This window comes from Mesoplodon densirostris, chromosome 14 (genome assembly GCF_025265405.1).
Source record: "Mesoplodon densirostris isolate mMesDen1 chromosome 14, mMesDen1 primary haplotype, whole genome shotgun sequence".
Taxonomy (NCBI): Eukaryota; Metazoa; Chordata; class Mammalia; order Artiodactyla; family Ziphiidae; genus Mesoplodon; species Mesoplodon densirostris.
In genome coordinates this window covers 84,844,605-84,870,832 of record NC_082674.1, presented here as the reverse complement: position 1 = coordinate 84,870,832, position 26,228 = coordinate 84,844,605, and the positions used below count along the sequence as shown (strand labels likewise).

The window sequence follows — 26,228 nt, the reverse complement described above, 5'->3', positions numbered from 1 at the left end:
GAAGTTTATCTTCTATTCCAAAAATGGTGATAAGTGAGGGAATCAAGGGACCCAAAAAGGGAGGAGCAGAGCAAGTGTCTCCAGTGTCAATTAAGAAATTGGTTTTCTTACCTGCTATGGGTAGAGCTAACTGAGGCTTGGCCAAGTCGATCATAGTCCTGGAGCCAGGTCTAGCGTCAGGGCTTGTCAGTCGGAAGCCTGTAGCAAAGTCCTTGAAGATCCATGGGGATGGAGGAGGTCCTTACAGGAAGGTTCCCTGGTTTCAGAAGGAGATTTTGTCCCCTCTTATCGAGGAGAGGGCAATCCCATTTCCAGTGCCCTTTTAGTTTGCAAAGTGGGCATGGTCCCGGGGGTAACCTTTTCCTGGGGCATTCTCGACTCCAGTACCCCACTTGTTGGTAGTTGGAGCAGGAACCAGTGTTGGGGCCCAATGGCTGTTTTTCTTGTCGTTTGTTGGGCCTCAGATAAGTCTTATCATGGAGGGTGAGGCCACCTCCAATCACAGGGATGATCACTTGGACAGACTGTTTCTACTCTCCAGACTGTTATTGGTCTTGTTCCCTCTCTTCCTTCCATCTACCCTCATCTTGGTTATTAAAGACCTTAAAGGTCAGGTCGGTGAGCTCCAACTGGGGAGTCTGAGGGCCCCTTTCTAATTTTTTTGGAGTTTGTGACAGCTGTCAGGGGTTCACTGGGAGATGAAATGATTTGCCAAGATTATTTTGTCTTCCTCAGAGGTTAAATCTAAATTGGTGAAAAGGTGTAGTGTCTCTGAAAGGTGAGACAGAAAAAGAGCGGGCTTTTCTGAGAAACTGTGTCGCCTGAGTTCAATTTGGGAGGGATGAGACATAGAAAAAGGAACATGGGGCCTCCCTGGTGGTGCAAGTGGTTGAGAGTCCGCCTGCTGATGCAGGGGATATGGGTTCGTGCCCCGGTCTGGGAGGATCCCATATGCCGCGGAGTGGCTGGGCCCGTGAGCCATGGCCGCTGAGCCTGCGCGTCCGGAGCCTGCGCGTCCAGAGCCTGTGCTCCACAACGGGGGAGGCCACAACAGTGAGAGGCCCGCATACCGCAAAAAAAAAAAAAAAGAAAAAAGAAAAAGGAACATGAACACAAATGATTTCCTTGGAACCAACCACTTCACTTAGAGGAAATTGGGTGGCTGGCTCAAGAGGAGGCTGAAGGGGACGTCCAGACGGGGTGTGACGGGGAACAGGAGAAGAACCAGGGACCGGGAGAGGAGAGGTTGGTGGTAGGGAAGGAGGGGGTGTTAGTAGCAGCATGCGGCAAGAGGACTGCAGTCTGGGGTCTTGAGTGAGTTGAAAGAAGGCCTGGACATAAGGAATTTTGGACCATTTTCTAAGGTGGCGATAGTAAAGATCGAGATGGAGAAGCGTATTATAGATGAAGGAACTGTCCTGAGGTTAGACCTCCTGATCACCCAAGTTATTCTGAGGCCAATCCATTTTGTAGAAAAAGACCATTTGTTTGGGTTTGAGGTCATCTAATTTGAGACCTTTCCAGTGTTTGAGGAGACATCCCAAGGGGGAGTCTTTCATCAGGGCAGATAGACAGTTGCCCATAATGACATCTTAGGAAGAAAAGTAAAGTGAACATTTGGGGGATGGGGCCATTCTAGTATCCCAGAGTTCAGAAGGACCATCCCCCCTCTGAATGACCTAGGAGGATTCACTCTGGAGTCAGGCATCCCCGAGTCTCAGAGATGAATCAGCAACAAGAGGAAGATGGACAGGAGACGTCCCCTGAGGCCAAATTCTGACCCAAATAGTGACAGACCCGACGTTGTGTTTTCTGCTGCCTAGATGCTGCCACTATTCTCCTGAGCGAAAGCCCCATCAAAGGTAATGACTTACAGTTTGGTGAATGTCTTGGTGGGCAACAAGGAAGGTTGAGCCAGAGGTGGAGGCGAAAGGAGTTTGGTTAGTGAAAGTTGTCCCCCTACAGGCCTCCAAAATGTTAGGTGAGCAGATGAGGGCTGTGAAAGAATTCACAGAAATATTAACAAGGGAAGGAAATAAAGTTTTTATTCACTTGCTAAGAAAGGAAAGGGGCCAGACGCATAGAGTGGTGTTGGCACTGAAGGATGGGTGTTTGAGTCTTTTACTGGGCTTCAAAGGGCAAGGTGCAGGAAAAGGGGGTGGGTTTATATCTATTCTGGTCTACAGTAGTACCTGGGCTGGCTGTGTCTCTATAGGATGTGGTTTCTCAGAGAATAGACCTGCAGTCTTCAGTAATTTTCCAGTTTGTGGGTATCTGAAAGAGACTTAATAGGGGCCCTTGACAGGTGTTACTCCATTTTGAATCAGGTTAGCTGGGTTTACAGAACCTATGTGCTTTGGAGAAGAGCTTACAATCTCTCAGAGGACCATTGGGGAAAAAAACGTAATGTGTGATCATTGCATTTAAATGAACACTGGTGTTGGTTCAGAGCACTATACCCTGTAATTGCCTACTTAAGGCAGAATGCAGCACTAGAACAAAAAGTTTGCCTTTCTTCCCTTTGTGGCTTCTGAAAAAGGATATTTATACTGACAGTACATTTTTATTCAACTTGGAAAAATATGCCATCCTTTCATTTTCATGCAGATCACGGAACAATTTAATGTTAGATCTGCTGGCAGGTGGGTAGTCTTCTGGGATACAGAGAGCAAACAGTCTCCCATTCGTTTTGCCTCTTAAAGAGCGCCAACCCTGGGAAAAAATGTAGAAAGGTGGGAGTGGGGAGCTTTTCCCTGTGGACCTTCTTGCTTTTGCCTCTGGCATGCCCATCTCTCCATGTCTCCTTGCTGTGCAGTTTCCTCTCAGATTCTGTGCCCTTAAGCTGCCCAGAAGCCCACGGATCATCTACTAGATCCACCTGTATTTACCCTACAAGCCAATATGCTGTCCCTCTTTCTCTGCAACAGTCATATTGAGATTCTTTTCCCTGTCTCATCCATCTGAATTCAAGTTCACACCAAATTTAGACACACGTCTAGAAATGGAATTCTGTTCTCCCAAGTGGATAAGCATGCATTTTCAGGCTACAGCCTGGTCTGGCGTGTATAGTCAAGAGATTTGGACTAGGCGTTCTAGCTATAAGATAATTGTGTAATACACAGTAATAGCCACAAAATAGAATTTCTCTACTTACATGCCACCTTTCAGGCTGTAATGGTCACCCACACATTTCTTTCCAGATTGCTCTGAGAATTTCCCAAAGTTTCTTACACATATTATAGAAAATATTCATCTTGGAAACATGACATCTCTACCATTGTCTTACTCCTTGCTTTTTCTCACTGTGACTCTAGCTAATGCCCAAAGTGGCAGCAGAGCCACCGGAATCCATGGTGTGTACCACCACTGTTGGCTGAACTTCACTGAGGTCCTCATGGCTCCTGCTGGCCCCAATATCTGTGTGACGGCTAGCAGCACCCGATATTTTTGGCAAAGGTTGCATGTCAATGTCTGGGGTACAGTTGTTGCTGCCAGTGCTGTCTATTTGCCAGCTCCGCCCCTTCTATCCTTTTCCTGCTTCTCCCAACATTGCTGCTGCCACCACCAAAATCACCGATGCTGCTGGCACTGTGACACCGCTTCCCCTTGCTCTTTTATAGCTGCATTACCCTAGGCATCAGGCAAGGGTCCAGGGGACTGAGCCAGGGGGCACTCTGACCATTTGTATTTCTCCCTCCCTGGAAAATGCAGGCTGTCCAATAAGGGGGCGAGAGGCACAGGATTGAGAACCATAAAAGGCAATGAGCAGTGGGCAGGAAAATTCAGGTTTATATTTCTTGCCTTTCTGGACTGTGTTTTTGTCAGATGAATTAAGATGTCTTGATCCCCAAGATCCCTTAAAAATTTCCTAGTCTATGAGTCTTTTTGTTGGAGACCCAGGACGTCTGAGTGGATGGCCTAAGGCAGGTGGTATAAACTTGTGGCACATCTTAGAGAGCCAAGGCCTCTCGACATTTTGATCCATGGCATTCCACATGCCAGTCTATGCTCACAGGCATACATGTGCATGTGCACGTGTTTGTGTGTGCACGTGTACGTTCGTGTGTGTGTGGTTTCCATGTATTAGTATTACAAGGTTTTCAGAGAAGGGACTAGTCCTAATTATAATTCCGTGAACCCCCAAGCATGTACTCTGATGCCAACCTGTGGGATTCCATAAATGTTTGATGAAGAAAATCTTTCTTGGATTTCCCTGGTGGCGCAGTGGTTGAGAGTCCGCCTGCCAATGCAGGGGAGATGGGTTCGTGCCCCGGTCTGGGAAGATCCCACATGCCGTGGGGCGGCTGGGCCCGTGAGCCATGGCTGCTGAGCCTGCACATCCGGAGCCTGTGCTCCGCAACGGGAGAGACCACAACAGTGAGAGGCCCGCGTACCGCAAAAAAAAAAAAAAAAAAAAAAAAAAAAAGCTGTCGTGATTGTTTCAGGTGTCACTTAGTTTGGAGGAAGGGACCTGGCCTTCCTGGAAATGGTGGCAAATGCTTGTTTCATCTGTGCAGCTTCTTCTTCTGTTTCCTCTTCCTCCCTGCTTCACTTTTCCCTGACTTCCATTCCTGTAGACTAGATAATTAGAACAACACAGACCGCATGAATGAGGCTTTACCTGGGGTAAAAGGAGCAGATGAAGTGGGGAACATGGAGAGTGGTACACATAATTTAAAAGGAGAAGAAGAAACAGAAACCTCCCTTCTCCTTCTGGATAGAATACTGAATTTTTTCATGAAGTTGTCTGAGATTTAGGAAGCAATGTAGGAATAAGTAGTAGTAGTATTAAGTTCACATTGCATAGTTTTCCCTGAAATATGGTGTAATGATAAGGACACAAATTCCCACCTTGACTCTCTGCTTCTTAGCTGTGCAACCTTGGACAAGTTACTCAGCCTCTCTGTGCTTCAATCTCTTCAACTCTAACATGGAAATCATAGTAGTGTCTGTCCGATAGGATTATTAGGAAAATTTAAATAAAGGAGAACCTAGAATTGTGCCTAGCACATAATTAGCGCTCAATGATTATTAGCTATTATGCCGAAATTTGCTGTTATAGTCATTATTATTTAGGCACTGCCACCCAGACTTAGTTCTGCAGTTTATTTGGTTTGATTACTTTTTCTGTAGACAAAGCCTATGGCTTTTTGGCTATGAAGCATTTTATTTTTCTGGTTGTATTTTAGAAAGATATAAAATGACATCTTAGAAGGGCCTCTAGCTATTGGAAAGGTGAATCCCCCGGTGTTTTAATTAGAAGAGATATTTTCAGGTGGAGCCCTGGAAAATGAGGTGATGTTTTTGAAGAGCTACTGCTAACTGGGAGCTATCTTATCAAGGTGTGGGTTTCCACAATGCCGGGAGCCAAGTTCCAGGAATAAACTGAGCTTGGAAATGTATTCTGAGCACCAAGTGTGCTTATGAGGAGAAGGGAGCCTGAAAGCATGTGACATGAAAGTGATTTTCTTAGGGACAGAAAGTACTGTTAGCGACTCTGGTCCTGCAAATCATTTCAGGTCCCCATGGGTGTTTTGTGCATTTGTCAAGATGGACCAGAGTATGCTGAGATACGAGCAAACCTCCAGTCCCAGTGACTTCATACCACTAAGAGTTATTTCTACTCCAGATACCTGTCACGTGGGAGGGACTAGAGGGTGGGTCTTGGCATTTCTCCTCCACATATTAGCTCAGAGATCCAGGCTGATGGAGCTTCCACCTGTAACAACAGCCAAACTCAAACTTTGTAAAATTCCTGGACCCTTTCACATTCTTAAAAAAAATATATTGAGGGTTCCAAGGTGTGTTTGTTTATGTGGGTTCTATCTATATCTATTTACTGCATTATAAATTAAAACAGATTTTAAAATATACTTATAAGTTCATTTAAAAATAATGATTTAACTCTTGTGTCCTAATGACCTCTGATTCATCCTGTTGATGAGGGAGGACTTCCTCTCAAGGGCTCTCAGAATGGCTAAACACACAACACCTGGCACTGGACAGATGAGGTTGACAGCAGTATATTAGTCACACACACAGCCTGGGGGAGGAGGATGAAGTACACCAGCAGAGCCACACGAGGTTTGTGCTCTGGATCAGAGTGGACAACGTGGGACTGTTACCAAGAGGGTGGAGTGACCACTGGTTCCCAAGGGAGGATGTGATGGGCTTGTTTAAATAATGCCATAAGTGGGCAGAGAACTGAAACCACCACTCAAGGATAAGCAGGAACTGAACCTGGTTTCTTGATAAGGGACCTTATCTTCAGGAGCAGAGTAGGGAAGGGATCTGCTGGTCAGGTAATTTGAGACCCTCCCAGTTTCCCCCAGATATCCAGGTGGCATATAAAATTGGGCTTCCATTTTAGGCCTTATGCCATAGCATTACATATTAATATAAATAACATTTTTTTATGGGAAATGACCATATCTTCCAAAACAAATAAACAAAAATATTGAAAAGAGTGGCTTTGTTTTACATTTCTACAAATCTCTTTAATGCCTAGCTCAATAGAAGACGGCTGGAATCTCAGGTCTGCTTCTGTAGTCTGTCTATGGCAATATGCTGTTTTGCTTTAAGTACATACAGAGTGGTCTCTCACAGTTAGAAAAGAGAGGACCTCCTAGACCCCCCCAAGGGTCTTGAGAAATCTCAGAGGTCCTCAGATCACTCTTCAAGGACTGCTGACCTAGAACATCTCCCATCACTGTGGCTGAGAACAAGATAGATGGAGAGTTATCCTCCAGCCTTTTAATGCCTCAACTCAGCAAGGACACAAGTCACTTACCCATTACCCATTGCCTTGAACTCATAACAGATCCTTAACTTTAAGGATGGCTGGGCAATAAGAAAAAAGATGGACTATTTGGTGAGAACCACTGTTTCTGCCTTAAAATTGTCCACTTATTATTTCCTGGTGGACTTGTTCCCCCCTCCCCCCATTACTTGCTTGCAAATGACTTGTTGCTTTCCTTAAGTACTGACCTGGAGGGTATGGGGATCAAACTCAATGGAATTTAGTTCAGAAAATGAGCCATCAGGGAGAGCCAAGGCAAACTGGCAAGACTTGAGCTGCCCATAATGCCTCTGTGCGACATTCCACTGTTGATTTTTATATCCTTTTATCTACCTCTCTGCTGTAGCTGTGACCTTCCGGGCTACCCTCCTAAAATTAAGAGTATTGGTACCTGATATCTTTTTCCATCCATCTGGATCTAAAGCCATTCCATTCGTATTACCTGTCTCCTCAAAGCTCTTTTTGGTTGTCAAGTAGAGATGATTCACCTTAGGCTTCCAGAACTTTCAGTATCCATGCCTGCCTGGGAGCCTTTTCACCAGTCTTCTTCCACCCAGTGCTCTAGGCCACTGCTGGCCAAATTTCAGTGTGCGTATGAATCACCTGGGGACCCTGTAAATGCAGATTCTCCTTTAGTAGGTCTAGGGTTATGCTGAGATTCTGCATTTCCAGAAAGCTTCAAAGCAGTGGATACAGATGCTACTAGTCCTGGGGCCACACCTTGAATTATAAGACTCTAAACCTAATTACAGCATATATGCCCTGGGGCACCATTCCTCTTGATGATTTGCCTCTTATTACAGAAGAGGCTTTAGCTACTCTTCTGCCTCCAGAACTCACTGTGAATCCTGTCCACTGCAAACTTCGTTATCACCGATATATTTGAAGATGTTAACAATTCAAGATGTAAATGTTGTGGTTCTCAGCTTTTCCTGTACCTGCCCAGAACCTGATATGATGAATCCCCCTTTCCTACTTTGCAGTAACTCTCTTAACAATATTCATCAGAGTCTGTAATATTTTCAGTCATTTTCACTCACTCTAAAGTAACAAACTTTGAGTTTCAATCTTCTATTTGCTTCAGAGCTGGTCATCTCTCCCCCATGGCAATCAAGGCTTGAGAGAAAAGGGAAAAATGGGGCTTCCCTGGTGGCACAGTGGTTGAGAGTCCGCCTGCCAATGCAGGGGACACAGGTTCGTGCCCCGGTCCGGGAAGTTCCCACATGCTGCGGAGCAGCTGGGCCCGTGAGCCATGGCCGCTGAGCCTGCGCATCCGGAGCCTGTGCTCTGCAGCAGGAGAGGCCACAACAGTGAGAGGCCCGCGTACCGCAAAAAAAAAATAAAATAAAATAAAAAAAGGGGGAAAAATGGCATTCTGGTCTGGTTCTCACATATCATGTCCCCTTTTAATCCTGGTGCTGTTGGGCTGGAGAAAATGGAGAAGAAACGGCACAATCTCCTCACTAGACCTGGCTGAGTCTCACTCATTTGGTTGGCTGTGACTCTGTGTGGGCTCGCTGTCTGTGGACCCAACACAGATAGATGGTGGGTACCACCGGCGCTGCTGATGAGGGGTGCTCCTTTGAGCATCTACTAATTTTGGTGATCCCTTTGCCTGCATCCTCTTGCCCCCTCAGACTGGAGCCGTATTTGAAACAGTGAGGTCTCCAAACGTACCTTTTCAGGCCTTTGAATCCAGGCATGGTCTGATGTTCCTGCTTCTCCAGAATGAGGAGCTCAGGCGAAGGGTAAGAGGATCTGCACTTCTTTGTTTGTACCTTCCCATCATGTCTATGTCTCCAGTTCTGGTTTCCTCTCTCCACTGGTACAAGTGCAGGTGAGCTAGTCCACTGGCTAAGTAAATATATAGCAAAAAGGAATAAAATGTAAATCTGCCCTTGTTGCAAAGTCTCCAAGTATTTCTGGGTTGTCCTCTTGGTCTCAGGGTGGGAAAACACGTTCTTCCATTCTCCACAAGAGGGGATGAGTGAAGCAAAGAGCTAACTTAATGAACATTGCAATTTCCCAAAACGCTCCTACCTTTTCCCCCACTCACACGGTGGTGGGTGTGAGGGATAGTTCTTTGGCAATTCTCAGTAAGCCCAGCAGGAATGGGACAGTCCCTTAAGTGGTGGGTCCCTGAACTTCAACTCTAGGGAACTTGGTTCTTTTATTCGCCACACTGGACCTTAAACATGATTGCAAGACAACTGGAAAAATCCCAGCTGACTGCCCGTTAGATATGTGTATGCGTTGCATCAGATCTGATCATCAGTCAGGTGAAGATTCATGACATTTTTTTTTGTTGTTGTTTGTTTGTTTAGCAAAACCATATGGAACAGAGGTTTGGGCAAGTGAATGGCTTCTATTTTTTTTCCTCAGCTCTTTTGGTGCTGTGTCCACTGCTGGAATCAGGCCAAGGGAAGGTAGTTATTCTGATTGGCTAACACCTGCTGTGTCTGAGAAGGTGTGATGCAACCACAGGGCGAGGGACACTTTAAAAAGGATGCAGTGTGTCTGTGACATTTGCTTTTATCTTACACATTTGTGTTCCCAGATGCAGGTCCTTGCAGTTTCCTGGCACCCCACAACTTAGTTCTGCAGCTGTCTAAGCTGATGCATGTGGGGCTGTGTTGCCCCAGCTAGGGGCATTTCCCTAATCGAAGGCCAGGCATAGAGACTGCACAGAAATTTTAACAATCTTTTTTTACATCCATTGGAATTCAACTTCTCTAATAACCAGATTTCTTTTTCTTTCTATGCTACATAGTTTGCTGAGCCTCTCATGAGATTTCACATATGAAGTTGACCCATTAGTCATTTAGGTAAAAAGCTGCTTACTTTTTTTTTTCACTCAGCCACTTTATCTGTCCTCTCTTCAGTTGATGGGCTTTTGAATACAAATGCCAGAAATAGCCTCTTCCACCTGCTTAATTAGGAACCAAAGAGATCATCAGAGAGCAGGGTTGCTTCTGGGTCTGAGCTCCTTATATATGCCTCTGTTCACCAATTTTCTGGATCAGTGGCCTTCAAACATGTTGACTCAAGCCTACCCCCAGAAAGACTTCTGAAATTGTCTGTACTATCTCAGACATTCTTTTCTGAGATAATTGTTGATCCACATGTAAGACATAAGACAAAGAGATCCTGTATACCCTTTATCCAGTTTCCCTCAATGGTAAAGTATCATCTTACAAAACTATAGTGTAATGTCACAGCTAAGGTGTTGGCGTTGATAGAGTGAATATACAGAACCTTTCTATCACCACAAAGATCCATCATGTTGTGCTTTTATAGCCACAGCCACTTCCTTCCCAGCCCTGCTCCCTATTTTACCCTTGGCAAGCACTAATCTTTTCTCCATTTCTATAATTTTGTCATTTTAAGAATATTATGTAAATGGAATCCTACAGTATGGAACATTTGGTGACTGGCTTTTCTTCACTTAGCATGATTCTCTGAAGACTCATCCAGGTTGTCCTATCAACAGTTTGACCATTCACCCATTGAAGAACATGTAGGTTGTTCCCCGGTTTGGGTTATTATAAATAAAGCCACTAAAAACATTTGTGTCCAGGCTTTTGTCTGAATACAAGATGACATTTCTGTGGGATAAATGCCCAGGAGTGCAATGTGCATGTTTAGTTTTTTAAGAAATTTCCAGAGGGCTTTCCAGATTGGCTATAACATTTTACATTTTTATCACAGTATATAAAATGATCCACTTTCCCCTTATTCTCAACAGAATTTGGTATTGTCACTTTTTTTTTTTTTTTTTTTTTTTAGATTTTAGCCATTCTGATAGGTATGTAACTATATTTCAGTGTGGTTTTATTTTTATCATGGCTAATGATGTTGAACATTTTTTCAGGTGCTTATTTGCTATCTGTATATCGTCTTGGTTGAAATGTTTCCTTCATGTCTTTTGCCCATTTGTAATTGGATTGTTGTTTTACTGTTGAATTTTGACAGTTTTGAATATATTCTGAATATCTGCCTTTTGTTATATGTATAGTTTTCAATGTTTTCACATACTCTATAGCTTCTCCTTTAATCCTCTTAACAGGGCCTTTTGCAGAACAAAATTTTTACTTTGCCTAAGTCCAATTTATCAGTTTTTTTCTTTTATGGATTGTGCTTTTGGTGTCAAGTCTAACTCTTCCTGGTTTTAGATCCTGAAAATTTTTCCTGTTTTTTTTTCTAAAAGTTTTATGTATTTTCACTTTACATTTGAGCCATGATACATTTTGTGTTAATTTTTTTGTATAAGGTCTGAGACTTAGGTTAAGTTTCACTTTTTTGCCTATGAATGTCCAGTTGCTCCAGAACCCTTTATTGAAGAAGTTATCCTCTTCATGTTGAATTGCTTTTGTACCTTTGTCAAAAATTAAATGGTTATATTTGTGTGTGTTATTTCTCGGTTCTCTATTACCTTCCAAAGATATGTTTCTATCTCTCCATCAATACTATATAGTCTTAATTGTTGTTACTATAAAATAAGTCATTGTCTTGAGTAGAAGGATTCTTTCCACTTTATTCATCTTTTTCAAAATTGTTTTAGCCATTCTAGTTCTTTTGCCTTCTTATAAACATTTTAGAATAATCTTATTTGTATCTACAAGAAATTTTGCTGGGACTTTGATAGGAATTGTGTTAATCAGTCTATCAATTTGGAGAGAATTGACATCTTTATTATGTCAAATATTCCAACCATCAGCACATTATGTCTCCGATTAGATCTTTAAAATAGTTTTCTTCACCAGCATTGTATAGTTTTCAGCATACAAATCCTGTATACATATATTTTGCAAGATTTGCATCTAACTATTTTTGTAAGTAATTATAAATGGTATTATATTTTAAATTTCAGTGTCAGGTGTTTATTACTAGTATAAAAAATAGAATATTTTTATATCTTATATCCCACAACCTTGTTGAACATACTTATTAGTTCTAGGAGTTTTTTGTACAAGCATATCTTGGAGATATTGATGGTTTGGTTCCAGACCACTTCAATACAGCAAATATTGCAATAAACTTAGTCACATAAAGTTTTTGGTTTCCCAGTGCATATAAGAGTTATGTTTACACTATAATGTAGTCATATTAAGTGTGCGATAGCATTATGTCTAAAAAAAAATACATACCTTAATTCAAAAACACTTTATTGCTAAAAAAATGCTAACCATCATTTGACCCTTCAGTGAGTCATAGTAGTCAACATCAAAGATAGCTGATCACATAGCAAGTATAATAATAATGAAAACGTGTGAAATATTGGGAGAAGTACCAAAATTTGATGCAGAGACACAAAGTAAGCAAATGCTGTTGGAAGAACAGCCCAGATAAACTTGCTCAGGACAGGGCTGCCACAAAACTTCAATTTGTAAAAAAACAGTAGCAGGGCTTCCCTGGTGGCACAGTTGTTGAGAGTCCGCCTGCCGATGCAGGGGACACGGGTTTGTGCCCCGGTCTGGGAAGATCCCACATGTCGTGGAGCGGCTGGGCCCGTGAGCCATGGCCACTGGGCCTGCACGTCTGGAGCCTGTGCTCCGCAACGGGAGAGGCCACAACAATGAGAGACCCGCGTACTGAAAAAAAAAAAAAAAAAAAAGTATCATCTTCAAAGTGCTATAAAGTGAAGCACAATAAAATGAGGTATGCCACAATAAAATGAGATAATTTAGGATCTTCTGTGAAGACAATCATATCTTAAATAGATGTTTCTTTCTTTTTTGATCTGCATGCCTTGTATTTCCTTTTCTTGCCTTAATACACTGGCTAGAACTTCCAGCACTATATTGAATGAGGGATGAAAATAGACATCCTTACTTCCTAATCTTATGGGGGAAAAAGGCATTCAATCTTTCAACATTAAATATAATGTTAGCTATAGGTTTTTTGCAGATACTCTATCCAGTTGAGGAAGTTCCCCTCTATTCTTTTTTTTTCTGAATTTTTATCATGAATGAGTGCTTGTCAATTGCTTTGTCTGCATGTGATTAATCATGATATAATCATGTGATTTTTCTTCTTTAGCTTGTTATTATGGTGGATTACTTTAATTGATTTCCAAACATTAAACCAGCCTTGTATCCCTGGAATAAACTCCACTTGGTTATAATATATATATTATATATTATTATTATAACGCACATTATATGTTGCTGAATTATATTTGCTAATACAGTAGTCCCCCCTTACCTTGCAGAGGATACATTCCAGGACCCCCGGTGGATGCCTGAAACTGTGGACAGTGACAAACTCTAAATATACTATGTGTTTTCCTATATATACCTACCTATGATAAAGTTTAATTTATAAATTAGGAACAGAAAAATTAGCAATAATAACTAATAATAAGGTAGAACAATTATAACAATATACTGTAATAAAAGTTATGTAAATGTGATCTCTTTCAAAATATTTTATTGTACAAATTTAATGCCTTTTCCATCTTAATTAAGCACTCATCACACTGGCTATAACTTTTGCAGTTTGAAGTGTGACGGTAAAACTAGCAGGAATATCTGTGTCCTTCATAATTTCACAGATAAAAGATTCATTCTTACCCTAGATCTTAATAACCTCAGCATACATTTTTTTTTTCTTCTCTTTTAAGTCCAGAACTTTCATCTTTTTACTTAAGGGAAGCACTTTATGGCTTCTCTTTGACATATCTGAATTGCAAGCATCACTACTCTTGTGCTTTGGGACCATTATTAAGTAAAATAAGGGTTACTGGAACACAAGCACTGTGATACCATGACAGTTGACCTGATCTCTAGAGGGCTTCTTCAAAGTGGCTCATGGGCAGTGTACAGTGGATAAAGGGATGATTTAGGTCCCAAGCAGGACAGAACTGGATGGCATGAGAATTCATCACACTACTGAGAACGGCATGCAATTTAAAACTTATGAATTGTTTATTTCTGGAATTTTCCATGAAATATTTTCAGACTGCAACTGACCATGGGTAACTGAAACAGCAGAAAGTGAAGCCATGGATAAGGGAGGACTGCTGTTTTTGTTAAGGATTTTTGCATGTATTCATGAAGGATATTGTTCCTAGTTTTCTTTCTTTCTACTTCCTTGTCTGGTTTTGGTGTCAGAGTAATACTAGTTTCATAAAATAACTTAGAAGTGTTCCTTTTCCTTCTGTTGTCTGGACAGGGTTGTATAGAATTGGTTTTAATTCTTCTTTGAATGTTTGGTAGGATTCTCCAGTGAAACCATCTTGGTCAAGAGGTTTTCCTTAAGACTTTCTCTTTGCTCCATTATATTTAAAAATGTGTTGTTTAGTTTCCAAGTGTTTGCACATTTTCCACTTCTCACTTTGTTAGTGATTTTTAGTTTGATTCCACTGTGGTCAGAGAACACACTCTGTATTATTTCAATTCTTTTAAATGTGTTAAGGTTTGTTTTATGACCCAAGATATGATCTATCTTAGTATATGTTCTGTGCACACTTGAAAATAATGTGTATTCTGCTCTTACTGGATGGAGTGTTCTAGAAATGTTGATTAGATCCTGCTAATTGCTAGAATTGTTTAGTTCTTCTATATTCTTACTTATTTTCCTGCCTAATTGTTCTATCAATAGTTAAGAGAAGAGTGTTGAAATTTCCAGCAATAACTGTGGGTTTGTTCATTTCTTCTTTCAGTTCCATCAGGTTTTGCTCCACATATTTTGCAACTCTGTTTTTTAATACACACACATTTAGATTTTTTTTTTTGCTGGATTAACCCTTTATGTAATATTTCTCTGTCTTTGGTAATTTTCTTTTCTCTGAAGTCTATTCTACCTAATATTGATATAGCCACTTTTGATTTTCTTTGATTAATATTTACATGACATATATTTTCCCAATTTATTACTTTAAAATTGCTTCTGTTATATTTGAAGTGAGTTTCTTATAGACAGCATAGAGTTGGGTAGTATTTTTTAATCCACTCTGCCAGAGTGGATTAAAAAATATGAAAAGTTAAGTCCACCACTTAAATGTTAGAACTTAAGTCCACCACATTTTTCCTTCTGTTTGTTTTCTCTGTTTGACATTTCTAATTTTTTTCCTGCCTTTCTGTATGTTAGTTGAATTTTTTAAGACCTCCATTTTATTTATCTATAATATATCCCTTTGTGTAGCATTTTTAATAATTGATCTAAGCATCACTTAATTTACACATAGATTATTATATAATGTCTACTGGTATTGACATTTTACCAGTTCGAGTGTGTTATAGAAACTTTAACTCTCTTTATGTCCCTTAACTGCCCCCATTATAATGTAATTATCTTCAGTATTCCCTGTACATACATTTAGTGCCATATCAGACAGTATTATAATTTTTATTTCAACTATCAAACAAATGTAATTTAGAATACTCAGGAGGAGAAGAAAAGCCTATTGTATTTACCCATACTTTTGTTTACCATGTTCTTTCTTCCTTCCTGATATTCTAAGATCTTTAACCCTTATTTTAGGGTAGATCTATTGATGACAAACTCTCTTGCTTTGTCCTCCAGCTGAGCATGTCTTGATTTCTTCTTCATTCTTACAGGATTATTTTCACTAGGCATAGGATTCTAGTTGACAGCTCTATTTTTAGCATGTGAAAAAGCTTTTGACACTTTGTTCTGATCTCCATGGTTTCTGATGAGGAATCTGCTATTATTTGAATAGATTTTCCCTGTTGGTAAAGTTCCCCATCCCCTGGCTGCTTTCAAGACACTTTTCTTTTTCCTTCATTTTCAAAAGTATAATAATTGTGTGTCTTGGTGTGGATTCCTTTGGTATCTATCATGTTTGGGGCTTACTCAGCTTCTTGAACCTGTAGGTTTATATCTCTGGACAAATTTTGGAAGTTTTCAGCTATTATCTCTGAGTATGTTTTTAACCCCAGCATCTTTCTCCTCAGACTCCGATGACACAAATATAAGATTTTTTATTTTATTTTTTTGTGGTACGCGGGCCTCTCACTGTTGTGGCTTCTCCCGTAGCGGAGTACAGGCTCCGGATGCGCAGGCTCAGTGGCCATGGCTCACGGGCACAGCCGCTCTGAAGCATGTGGGATCTTCCCGGACTGGGGCACGAACCCATGTCCCCTGCATCGGCAGGCGGACTCTCAACCACTGCGCCACCAGGGAAGCCCTATTAGATTTTTTAATAACCGCAAATGTCCCTGAGCCTCTTAATTTTTATTTGGAGGGGGGTGTCTATTTTTTCTCTGTTGTTTACATTGGCTAATTCTATTTTTTCCTATCTTTTGGTTCACCTGTTCTTTCTTCCGTCCCCTCTATTCTGCTACTGAGTCCATTCACTGAGTATATCATTTTGGTTACTGTATTTTTTTCAGTTCTAGAATCTGCATTTGCCTCTTCTTTATATTTTGTATTTCTTTGCTGAGACTAGTATTTCTTTGATAAAGTGCTCTCTCTCTCTCTCTTTCTTTTGATTGTATTTATAATTGCTTTCTGAGGCATTTTTATCAAGGTTGCTTTAAAAACTTTGTCAGGTAATTCTAACATTTCTTTCATCTCATTGTTGCCATCTATTGATGGTCTTGTTCATTTACTTTGATATCCTCCTGGTTCTTGGTGTGAGTGATTTTCTATTGACACCTGGACATTATTATTTTTTAATTATATTATGAGACTATAGATCTTGCTTAATCTTTCTGTTTTAGCTGGGCTTTTCTGACACCACTCCAGGAGGGGAAATGGGGGTGCCAATTGTTACTGCCGGGTGGGAACAGAAGTTCAGATTTTCCCCTCAGCCTCTATTGATACCAAGTGGGGAAGATTCCCCATTACCACTGAGTAGGCTTGGCGACTCTGGCTCCCCATGTGGTCTGCACTGATGCTTCAGTAGGGATGTCCTCATTACCTCTAAGTAATGGGAAAGACCTGACTCCTCACAGCCTCTCTGCACCACCTCAGTGGAGAGGATGAGGGCACCTCACTATTGCCAGGTAGAGTGATAGTCCAAACTCCCCATGTATTCTCCACTAAGACCAGTGGTGGTGGGGTGGGGGGCAGGTCACGTCACTGTGTAGATCAGAGTCCTGGCTTCCTACTTAGCCTTCTCTGATACCATTCTGTAATGGGTGTTGGGGGACTCATTACAGCCTCATAAGGGTGTAAGTCTCAGCACTCCACTTGGCCTTTGCTGGCCTAGACAGGTCAGAGCCACAAATTTTTATATAGTGTTTGCCTGGAGTAAAGTGTTTTGTTCTGTTTTTTGTCTACAATTTTCTATATTACTGGGCTTCCCACTTTCTTGTCTTTTGGCTAGAGAAGGTGAGCTTTGGTTGGAACTTTTTTTTTTTTCCTTTTGGCTATGCCATTGTTTTTTTTTTTTTTTTTTTTTTTTTCATTTGCCAACTCCTTCAAGTCCAAGTCTAAGCCATAAGACACAAGAAATCCAGGGATTTTACCATTGTATGTCTTCTGGTCCTGTAGGTCCTAACCAGTCTGCCTTCTTTCTAACTTTCAGAGTCTTCTAACGTATATTTTGTATCGAATGACCATGGATTTTAGTGGTTTTTTTGTTTCTTTGTTTGTTTTGTTTTAGCAGGATCAATAGGGAAAAGTATGAGCACTATATCCTCCTAGAAGCAGAAGTCTATTTCACACATTTTAAGGTTAATAACTAAACATTTTAATCAAAATTTACATATATGTTTTCTTGTTATTAGAAGCCTGAAAATATAAAACATCTCACAGAGTGAAATAATGGGAATTATGGTAATTGGAATAAACATCTAATGTTATTATTTGACAATAGGTTTTTAATTACATTTTTAATATAATCCATTAAATCTGAAAGGAATTATGTAAATTTTTTATCCATAGGTTTCATCCGATATTGTAAAAAATATGAATACGTATGGTGGCCCTGTAAACATTCATTACATTTAAAAGAATACATATCACCCTAATGGTTTTGGTATTTCAGTCAGGGGACAAAGTAACCTTTGCAATGCCAAGCTGCATGCTTCAAGGAAATATGTGGAAGGCAGAAAAAGAAAGGGATGTATCTTGATTAGTTATTACTGGGAGCTTTGGAGACCCTGGAAAACAATATTTAGATTTATCCCTTTGGTGCATGGATGTCTTTCTATTATCAGGGCAAAGCAATAATGATATTTACGTTGGCTAAAAAGTGTGTGATTCTTTGTAACCTGGAAGGACAATTGTGCAATTCTTAGGCTAATCAATTTTGGGAAAGGGTGAATATGAGTGGTGAGAATATGGAATTCATTTTCCTTATAATTATCCTTGACTATTGACCAAAGGGGTATACATATCCATGTTTGAAAGTCATTGCTCTAAACAAAGTTTGCTTAGGTAAAAATATCTCTCTAGACCTTCAGCCTAGAGGATAGCTAAAGGTAGATATCTTTTTCTGACCATGTTTAGGTTTGAATGTATAGAGGGGATGAGAACTGATGATCTAGAACACTTCTGATACAGTGTGTCCCCACAAACCAAATTTTCTCCTCCCTTTGTGGATAGAAGTATAGGGCTCCCAAGGAAGGACCTTAGAATCAGGCAAGAGAGACCCTGCCCTGAGGCATGTGAGACCCTTGCTCTGGCCCTCCTCTGGTTATGCTCTTCTCTATGAGATAAAGAATCCATGGAGTGAGATCATCTGGTCTTTGGGGGCCCATGTCCCCATTCTGCACCACACTCTATGTACCAAGACTTTGAATTGACTGTCCAAATGGCTCCAAGTCTGCCTCTGGTGTCTCTGGGGTCTCTTGCCTGGGGCCAGACAAGCAGCAGTGCTGTGTCCCCTCAGGGCTGCCCAAAATGCAGTCACTTGTGGAGAAGGATAAGTGGCTGGGGCTAGGTGTCCACGGTCATGAGCACAAAGCCCCACGTGATGGGCTGTACTCTGAGACTGGAAGTAGAAAGAGAAGGGGACCAGTGGGTGAGGGACCAGGTCCCAGGCTAATTCTCCAGGTACTACCAAGGATGGCACTTTGACAGGTCGAAGAAATTTCAAGTTAGAACCTGGGTTTCTTGGTAGTTATGAAGCTGCATTTGTTAAGAAAGGAGGATATAATATATCTTATTTAAGTTGCTTGATTTATAACATTTAAATATTTTAAAATATGGTATTTGTGTTCCTTCATTTATTCTTTTCAGGGCCCTGAAAATGTGAGGGTCTGGCCTGTGACCATCCCTGCTGTAGCCACAGGCCCAGGAGTGTATTCTGTGGGCCTATATCCTATAGGGTTGGAAGATGCTGGCCTAAAGGATGCTTTCTGACTCTCTGGCACCTTCCTCCTGTTGCTCACAGGATCCCTGCCCAGATGAGGCTCAGCCCTGGATTCCTCTTTCTAGCTTCCTGGCAGCTTGGCTGTGAGCTGTTTCTGCTCTTACATGGTGTCATACATGGTGGGGTAATACAGCACAGAATACATAGGTTTGGGGGACAGATAGATATAATTTCTCATTCCTCGTCTGCCATTTGACACTTGTGTGACTGACTTCAGGTGACATTACTGACCTTTCCAAACCTTGGCTTCTTCCTCTGTAAACAGAGTTAACAATACCTGCCTGGCAGGGGATGGAGCAACTAAATGAGGAAACAAGGGCACATGTGAAGACCGCTGGCACAGGGCCTAGAGGAGCAAGAACTCAGTAAATAACTGCTTCCCTCCCTCGAGTAAGGCTCATTCATTTAAAAATAACACTTCTCCTTTACTTCCCTCATTTATATTTTCAGGACTAAGTAACTGAATTATTTCCATTTTTCTTCTTGTGATGAATTTCCAACTCATCTCAGTTGTGTGTGTGTGTGTGTGTGTGTGTGTGTGTGTGTGAAGAGTGTGTCCTTCATACAGTACATCAAAATGACAACTAGCCTGCCATCAGGAGGCTGAACACTTTGAGTTTTTTATGACAGGAGTCTGTTCATATTTCTCCTTTGCCAGCAACTCTTCTTCCCCACATATCACCACCCTGTCTAGTCTCCTGCAGTGAGTATGTGGAACAGATACATAGATGAGCTTGGTCACTGAACTTAGGGGTGCTCAGCTAGCGGCCCTCAGTAGATGCTGGAGAATTGAAGCAAGATTGATTCCAGACTGTTGAGGTTAATCATGTCCTATTACAACCTACTTTCAGTGTTTTACAGTGAGTCTGTAAGTTCCTGGTGCAGCACCCATTCCTCGGTGTATTAGGCCTGCATAACAACTGTTTAGTAAATGCCCATCAGATGGAAGCATAAGTAAGTGATAGAAAATGCAATTAGGTACTTCCCTGGTGGCACAGTGGTTAAGAATCCACCTGCCAATGAAGAGGACATGGGTTCAATCCCTGGTCTGGGGAGATCCAACATGCCGCAGAGCAACTAAGCCTATACACCACAACTACTGAGCCTGCGCTGTAGAGCCCATGAGCCACAACTATGGAGCCCATGAACCACAACTACTGAGCCCACACACCACAACTACTGAAGCCTGTGCAATCTAGGGCCCACCTGCCGCAACTACTGAAGCCTGCATGCCTAGAGCCTGTGCTCTGCAACAAGAGACACCACTGCAATGAGAAGTCTGCACACTACAACAAAGAGTAGCCCCCGCTCGCCACAACTAGAGAAAGCTCACGTGCAGCAATGAAGACCCAATGTAGCCAAAAAAATAAATAAATAAAATTCTTTAAAAATTAAAAAAAAATAAAGAAAAGAACAAAGAAAATGCAGCTAGGAGTTGAAGCCCTGTGCTTGCTGTGGGCCCATTTTACCTTCAGTAGTAGGCAAGCCACATATATGTTTGTTGCCTATTTGAATAAACTGTAAGAATTAATGAAATGAATGAACACTAAATGGATGGTGGAGAAATGTCTATGAGCAGATAGAGGGCTGCACTGAGGCAGCATCTGCGTTGAACTGCTCCACACACTGAAAGGATTGAAGCTTCCTGTCCATCCTTTTCTCTTTCTCTAAAATAGGCCCATGGTATTGGCCCAAACAGGGAAAACTTTTTAATAAAATGAGGTGCTCTAGCTGAGTGCTGTGAATTCTTGGGGATTGTGCTTAATATGTCAGTCAATATAACTGATTAACAGAAGACTTAGCTGTGCATATATTAGTTCTTAAAAGGAGATATATTTTTCTTATTATTTGAAATTCTTCTTAGCCACCCAACTCTTGCGTTTGCTTCGTCTCTGTTTTGTGTTCACCTGTACATAGATATGGATGGACTAATACTGGCTCTAAATGAGAACAAGGGCCTGTCTCAGTTCAGGCACCATAGTGTCTAAGACCCACACTGTGACTGGAAGTTGCCCTGCAGCCCTGGCTAAAAATGAGGCTGCTGATGTTCTGACAGTGGCATGGACACAGACACATCTCTGCCACTCGCATGAACCTCAAATAAAGCCGAATGGAGCTAGCAAGCCATGGCTTAGAATTAGAGAGCAGGTCTCTATAAAAGCGAAGCATTGGGCCTCCCTGGTGGCGCAGTGGTTGAGAGTCCGCCTGCCGATGCAGGGGATACGGGTTCGTGCCCCGATCTGGGAGGATCCCATATGCCGCGGAGCGGCTGGGCCCGTGAGCCATGGCCGCTGGGCCTGCGCATCCAGAGCCTGTGCTCCGCAACGGGAGAGGCCACGACAGTGAGAGGCCCGCATACCGCAAAAAGAAAAAAAAAAAAAAAAAAAAAAAAAAAAAAGCGAAGCATTAGTGGAAAGCTTGCTGCAGAGTGTGTATTATTTAGGACACGTTTCAAGATGCTGTAACAGAGAAGCCCCAAAATATGTGACAACACAAGCTAGGTCAGCAATCCCAGGCAGGGAGACATTTATGCTCCAGGGACCCAGGTTAGCAGGTGTGATACGCCTTCCTGTATATGGCTTCCTTCATGAGTCCAACCTCTGCTACTCTTGTTGCTGTTTCCTGGCTGTGAGAATGGGGAAAAAGGAAGTTCATGGCAAGTTCTGTCTGTAAGGACATGACCCTGAAATTCTGTACATAACCAGTGCCCCAAACTTTGTCCATGGCTACACGTGCAGAGGATGTTGGGAAACATAATCTCCAGCTAGGAGAACTTATGCCCTGGTAAGATTCCTAAAAAGGAAAAAGGGGAGTAAGGCTAGTAGGAGACAATTGAGCATTTCTGCTAGACAGGGGTCAATGGTGGGAGGCAGATGTGTTCAATTTTATATATTTTTGTGTGTATTCTAATAGAACACTTTAAGTACAAATAGTGAAAGAAAGAAAAGAGGAGGCATTGTGAGAGTCCACATAAAGCAGCAAGAGAGAAACCATAGAAGCCAAAAGGCAGCTGTAGCAGGATTGGACCCCACAAGATTGTGACAGAAGGTGCTTCCATGTCTAATGCTCCTCAAGGGGCCCCTGCATTTAGAGTTTGCAGATCTTTCACCTCTTGTACTGAAGTGACTTGGCTGCATCTGTACGTGTGTTTTTTTCAGCCGCAACTATTAGTTGGCTATTCCCCTTAATTTACACTCATAGATGAACTCTCTTGGGCCTCACCCTTACTTTCAACAATTGTAATTTCTATCTCCACTTTTAACTAGAAACTTCTTTCATTGTTCTGAGTCAGGTCATACAGTTTCTGAGTCACTGGTCTCACTATGGGGTTAGTCTCTTTAGCTGGTACTATAGGGGGAGTAAGTGTCCCTAGGAAAAGGAGGGGGTGACAGGTATAGTGGCATCTCTTATACACTAGCTCCCTGCTACTCAGAATGTGATCCAAAGACCAACAGCATCAGCATCGCCTGGGAGGTTGTTAGAAATTCAGAATCTCAGGCCACACCTCGAACCCACTATATTAGTTTCCTAAGTATTGTACTTTGCCTTCACATAACACCACAAACCAGGCAGCTTAAACAACAGAAATGGTTTCACAGTTTTAGAGGCTACAGGTTTGAGATCAAGGTATTAGCAGAGTTGGTTTCTTTTGTCATCTTTGAGGTAGAATCTATGGCATGCTTTTCTCCTAGCCTCTGGTGCTTTGTTGGCAATCTTTGGAATTCCTTGGCTTGCATATACATTACCATGATCTCTGCCTTGATGTTTATGTGGCATTCTCCCTGCGTACAGGTGTCTCTTCATGTGGCATTGTTTTTGAAGGACACTAGTCATACTGATACAGGAGCCTAAACCCTACTCCAGTAAAACTTCATCTTAACTAATTACATCAGCAATGACCCTATTTCCACATGAGGTCACAGTTTGAGGCACTGGGGGTTAATACATCAACATGAATTTAGGGGGGACACACAAAACCACTGAATCAGAATCTCTACTTAAACAAGTAATTTGTATGCATATTAAAATTTGAGAGGTAGTGCCCTAAAGTTCTCCAAACACTGGTGTGCCACCAACACACTTACTACTACCCTAAGTGTATAATGGAAGTCACCCTAAACTTGGACTCCTGGATTCTGGCTCTACCTCAGCCATTTTACTTTTAGTGCACAGCAATGCATCAGGCCTATGTTCACCACTCAGTAGACATTCATTGAATTAATGATAAAACTGGGCCAAAGGGTTTTCATGTCTAAAGTGAATATACCCACTTCACAAGAATATTGTAAAGATTATATGGCTTATCAAATATATTTTTTGAATTTGAAAGGGTAGCTGTATTAGTCAGAGTCCAGTTGGGAGACAAAAACATAGTTCATTTGAACAGAGAAAGTTTAATGTTTTGTGTACCGCCAAAAAAAAAAAAAAAAAAAAAAGTCCTAAGATGGGAAGGGGTTTAGTGTGTTGGGGCAAGTGAGAAAAATATCTGTGTCACTACTCCTAGGATTAACATGGGCAAGACTTTGACCCAAAGGCATTATACCTTGGAATCATAAGTGTGAGATTAGAGGGTGCAAGAGAAAATCCTATTTTTCAAAGGGGGAAACATTGGAACTTTTTTTTTTTTGTGGTATGCAGGCCTCTCACTGTTGTGGCCTCTCCCGTTGTGGAGCACAGGCTCTGGACGCACAGGCTCAGCGGCCATGGCTCACAGGCCCAGCCGCTCTGCGGCATGTGGGATCTTCCCGGACCGGGGTACGAACCCATGTCCTCTGCATCGGCAGGCAGACTCTCAACCATTGCGCCACCAGGGAAGCCCTGAAACATTGGAACTTTGTTGGGACAATTTGTTAAACAGGTCTATTATCACACTACAAACTGTTTATCATTCCTGACTTCACCGCTGCTCCCTCTCCTAACTCCAGGGGGCACCTTTACATAGACTACACCCTGAATGGTGTTCCAGGCCTTGGGCAGGTCAAGGACCTGCCTGCTTCCCACTACTAAATGCCAATAGATACACAGACACTCTTCCTCCAGAAATGCCAACACCCTCTCCTCCTTACACACATGCATACTTCTCTGCCTGTCAATAGCGAGTAGTATTGATCTTGATTAACGAGACTGGAACTTTCTCATTTTACAGATGTGGAAACTGAGGCCCCAAAAAGAGAAGCAAATAAGTAGAACAAATAAGGCAGAACACGGTATTTCCTGACTCTTTTCTAGTCATAGTAGTTTTTGGCAAATGAAAAGCAAACCCACCAAAACCATAAAAGTACAATATTAAAAAGAAAATTCTTCCCCTAATTCTCCTCTTTGATAAATTCAGATATCTATGGATGACATTTTCTTTTAATGGCCCTTATCTGTACTTTGAAGGCAGGTAAACTTGAAAGCCAACCTTCTGTTCCCTGCAGCTTCAGACAACTAAGTTTAATTTAATGCAATAAACATTCATCAGTTGCTCACTGCAGCCTGATGCTGTTGGTAGTATTTAATCTTCCAAAACACATTGTATATTACCATTCAGATACAAAATAACCTATGGTTTTAACTCCCTATGTATTTGCAAGAGTAAATCACTTGATATTTATAAGAGGATGTGATTGTTGTTTAAATTTTTTTTACTTTGCTTAGGTTTTTAAACATCAATACACTTTCAATTTCATATTTGCTTTAGATTAAATTTGCAATGAAAAAATAAGAGTTGAAAGTGTGTGCTATGTGTGTGTATGGGTTTGTGTGTAAAATATTGCATGGAATATCTTTGGGAAGATCTTATCACTGCAAATCATCAATTTGTGAGCTTCTGCCTTGTTTTTTAAACAACCAAAAATCATTCATAGCAAATTATGTTGAATGAGATGGATAAGAAAACTGAATTTTACTGTTTGAGTATTTAATAATAATAATATCTACAAAAAATGTTACTTTAGAAAAGTAATCCAAAAGCAGATTATATGTAAAACATTGACTGGTGACAACTTCATGACGAAAGCACAGAGTTGTTCAGTGTGATTTCTTTGAAGACCATGCTCATCTGCTTTTGTAAATTCTGTATATTTATGAGGAAATCAGCCTCATTAATTTTAGCATGTCATTGACAGCCAGAAGCATATTTATTTTTGTTTATATATTTATATATTCATTATGTGTGATAAAGAGGTAATGATGATAATACTAACATTTAAACATGTATTATGTGCCATCACAGTGCTCAGTGCTTCATAGTTATTCAACTTACTTTTTTATCCTGGTGAGACCATATGATATGGAATCATAGTTTCATGTGGCAGAGTGGTTTCAATGATTTGCAAGGCTTGCTTGAATCAGGGACTTGTTAGATAGAAGAGCAGTCTTAATGAAATGTAATTTTAATACTCTGAGGTTCAAGACTGAAAATGATCTGCAAGTGTGTGGACAAGAAGTCTTTTGAGGACCTGCCTTAATGGATAGATGTTAGTTTGAAATGAGCATCCCCATGGATTGAGGTATATTTAAAGTACTTGAAAAAGCTTTGCCTATCTTTTCCATACTTTAGTTTTGTTTTGTACGTTCTTTCTCATTGACAGTGGAAATGTGAATCTCAGCTCAGTCATTTTAATTTAGTGACAACTGAGTTCATATACTTTAAAGGCTTATGCAAATTTTTCTCTGTTGCATTTAGGAAAATCTGTTTTCCAGTGATTTCCTTTATCTCATACATTTAAAAGATATGTAAGAAATAACCTTAAAAATCCTATCAGCACTTTCCAAAGTGTTTCCCATAGAGTAGTTCTATATGCTATTATATTAGTATTGCTAATGCTGTGTAACAAATTATCCCAACAAATCAGTTGTTTGAAACAACAATGTTTATTATCTCAAAGTTTCTGTGAGTCAGGAACCCAAGTATGGCTTAGCTGGATTCAGTGGCTCAAGTCTCACAAGGCTGCAATCAAGGTGTTAGTTGGGGCTACAGTCATCTTAAGGCTTGACTTGGGGAGAACGCATTTTCGAGTTCATTCATGTGATTGTTGGCAGGATTTAGTTCTTTGCTGGCTGCTGGCCAGGGGTTGCCCTCAGTTCCTTGTCAAATGGGCTGCTCCATAGATACATGGCTTCAACAGACTGGGAAAGTCAGTAAGCAAGAGAGGGGGT

General features: G+C 41.2%; 1 protein-coding gene across 5 annotated transcripts in view; it reads left to right on the top strand.

The window, feature by feature from the left end:
* The window catches only part of CTNNA2 (catenin alpha 2), a 1,046,049-nt gene that overhangs the window by 548,841 nt on the left and 470,980 nt on the right, over positions 1-26,228 (top strand). The window contains exon 8 of one of the 5 annotated variants that reach the window (XM_060116849.1): positions 26,181-26,206. The exons of the other annotated variants lie outside the window; for them this stretch is intronic. Coding sequence (XP_059972832.1) covers positions 26,181-26,206 — 26 coding nt within the window. The remainder of the gene's footprint in view (positions 1-26,180; positions 26,207-26,228) is intronic. 5 annotated transcript variants of the gene reach the window in all.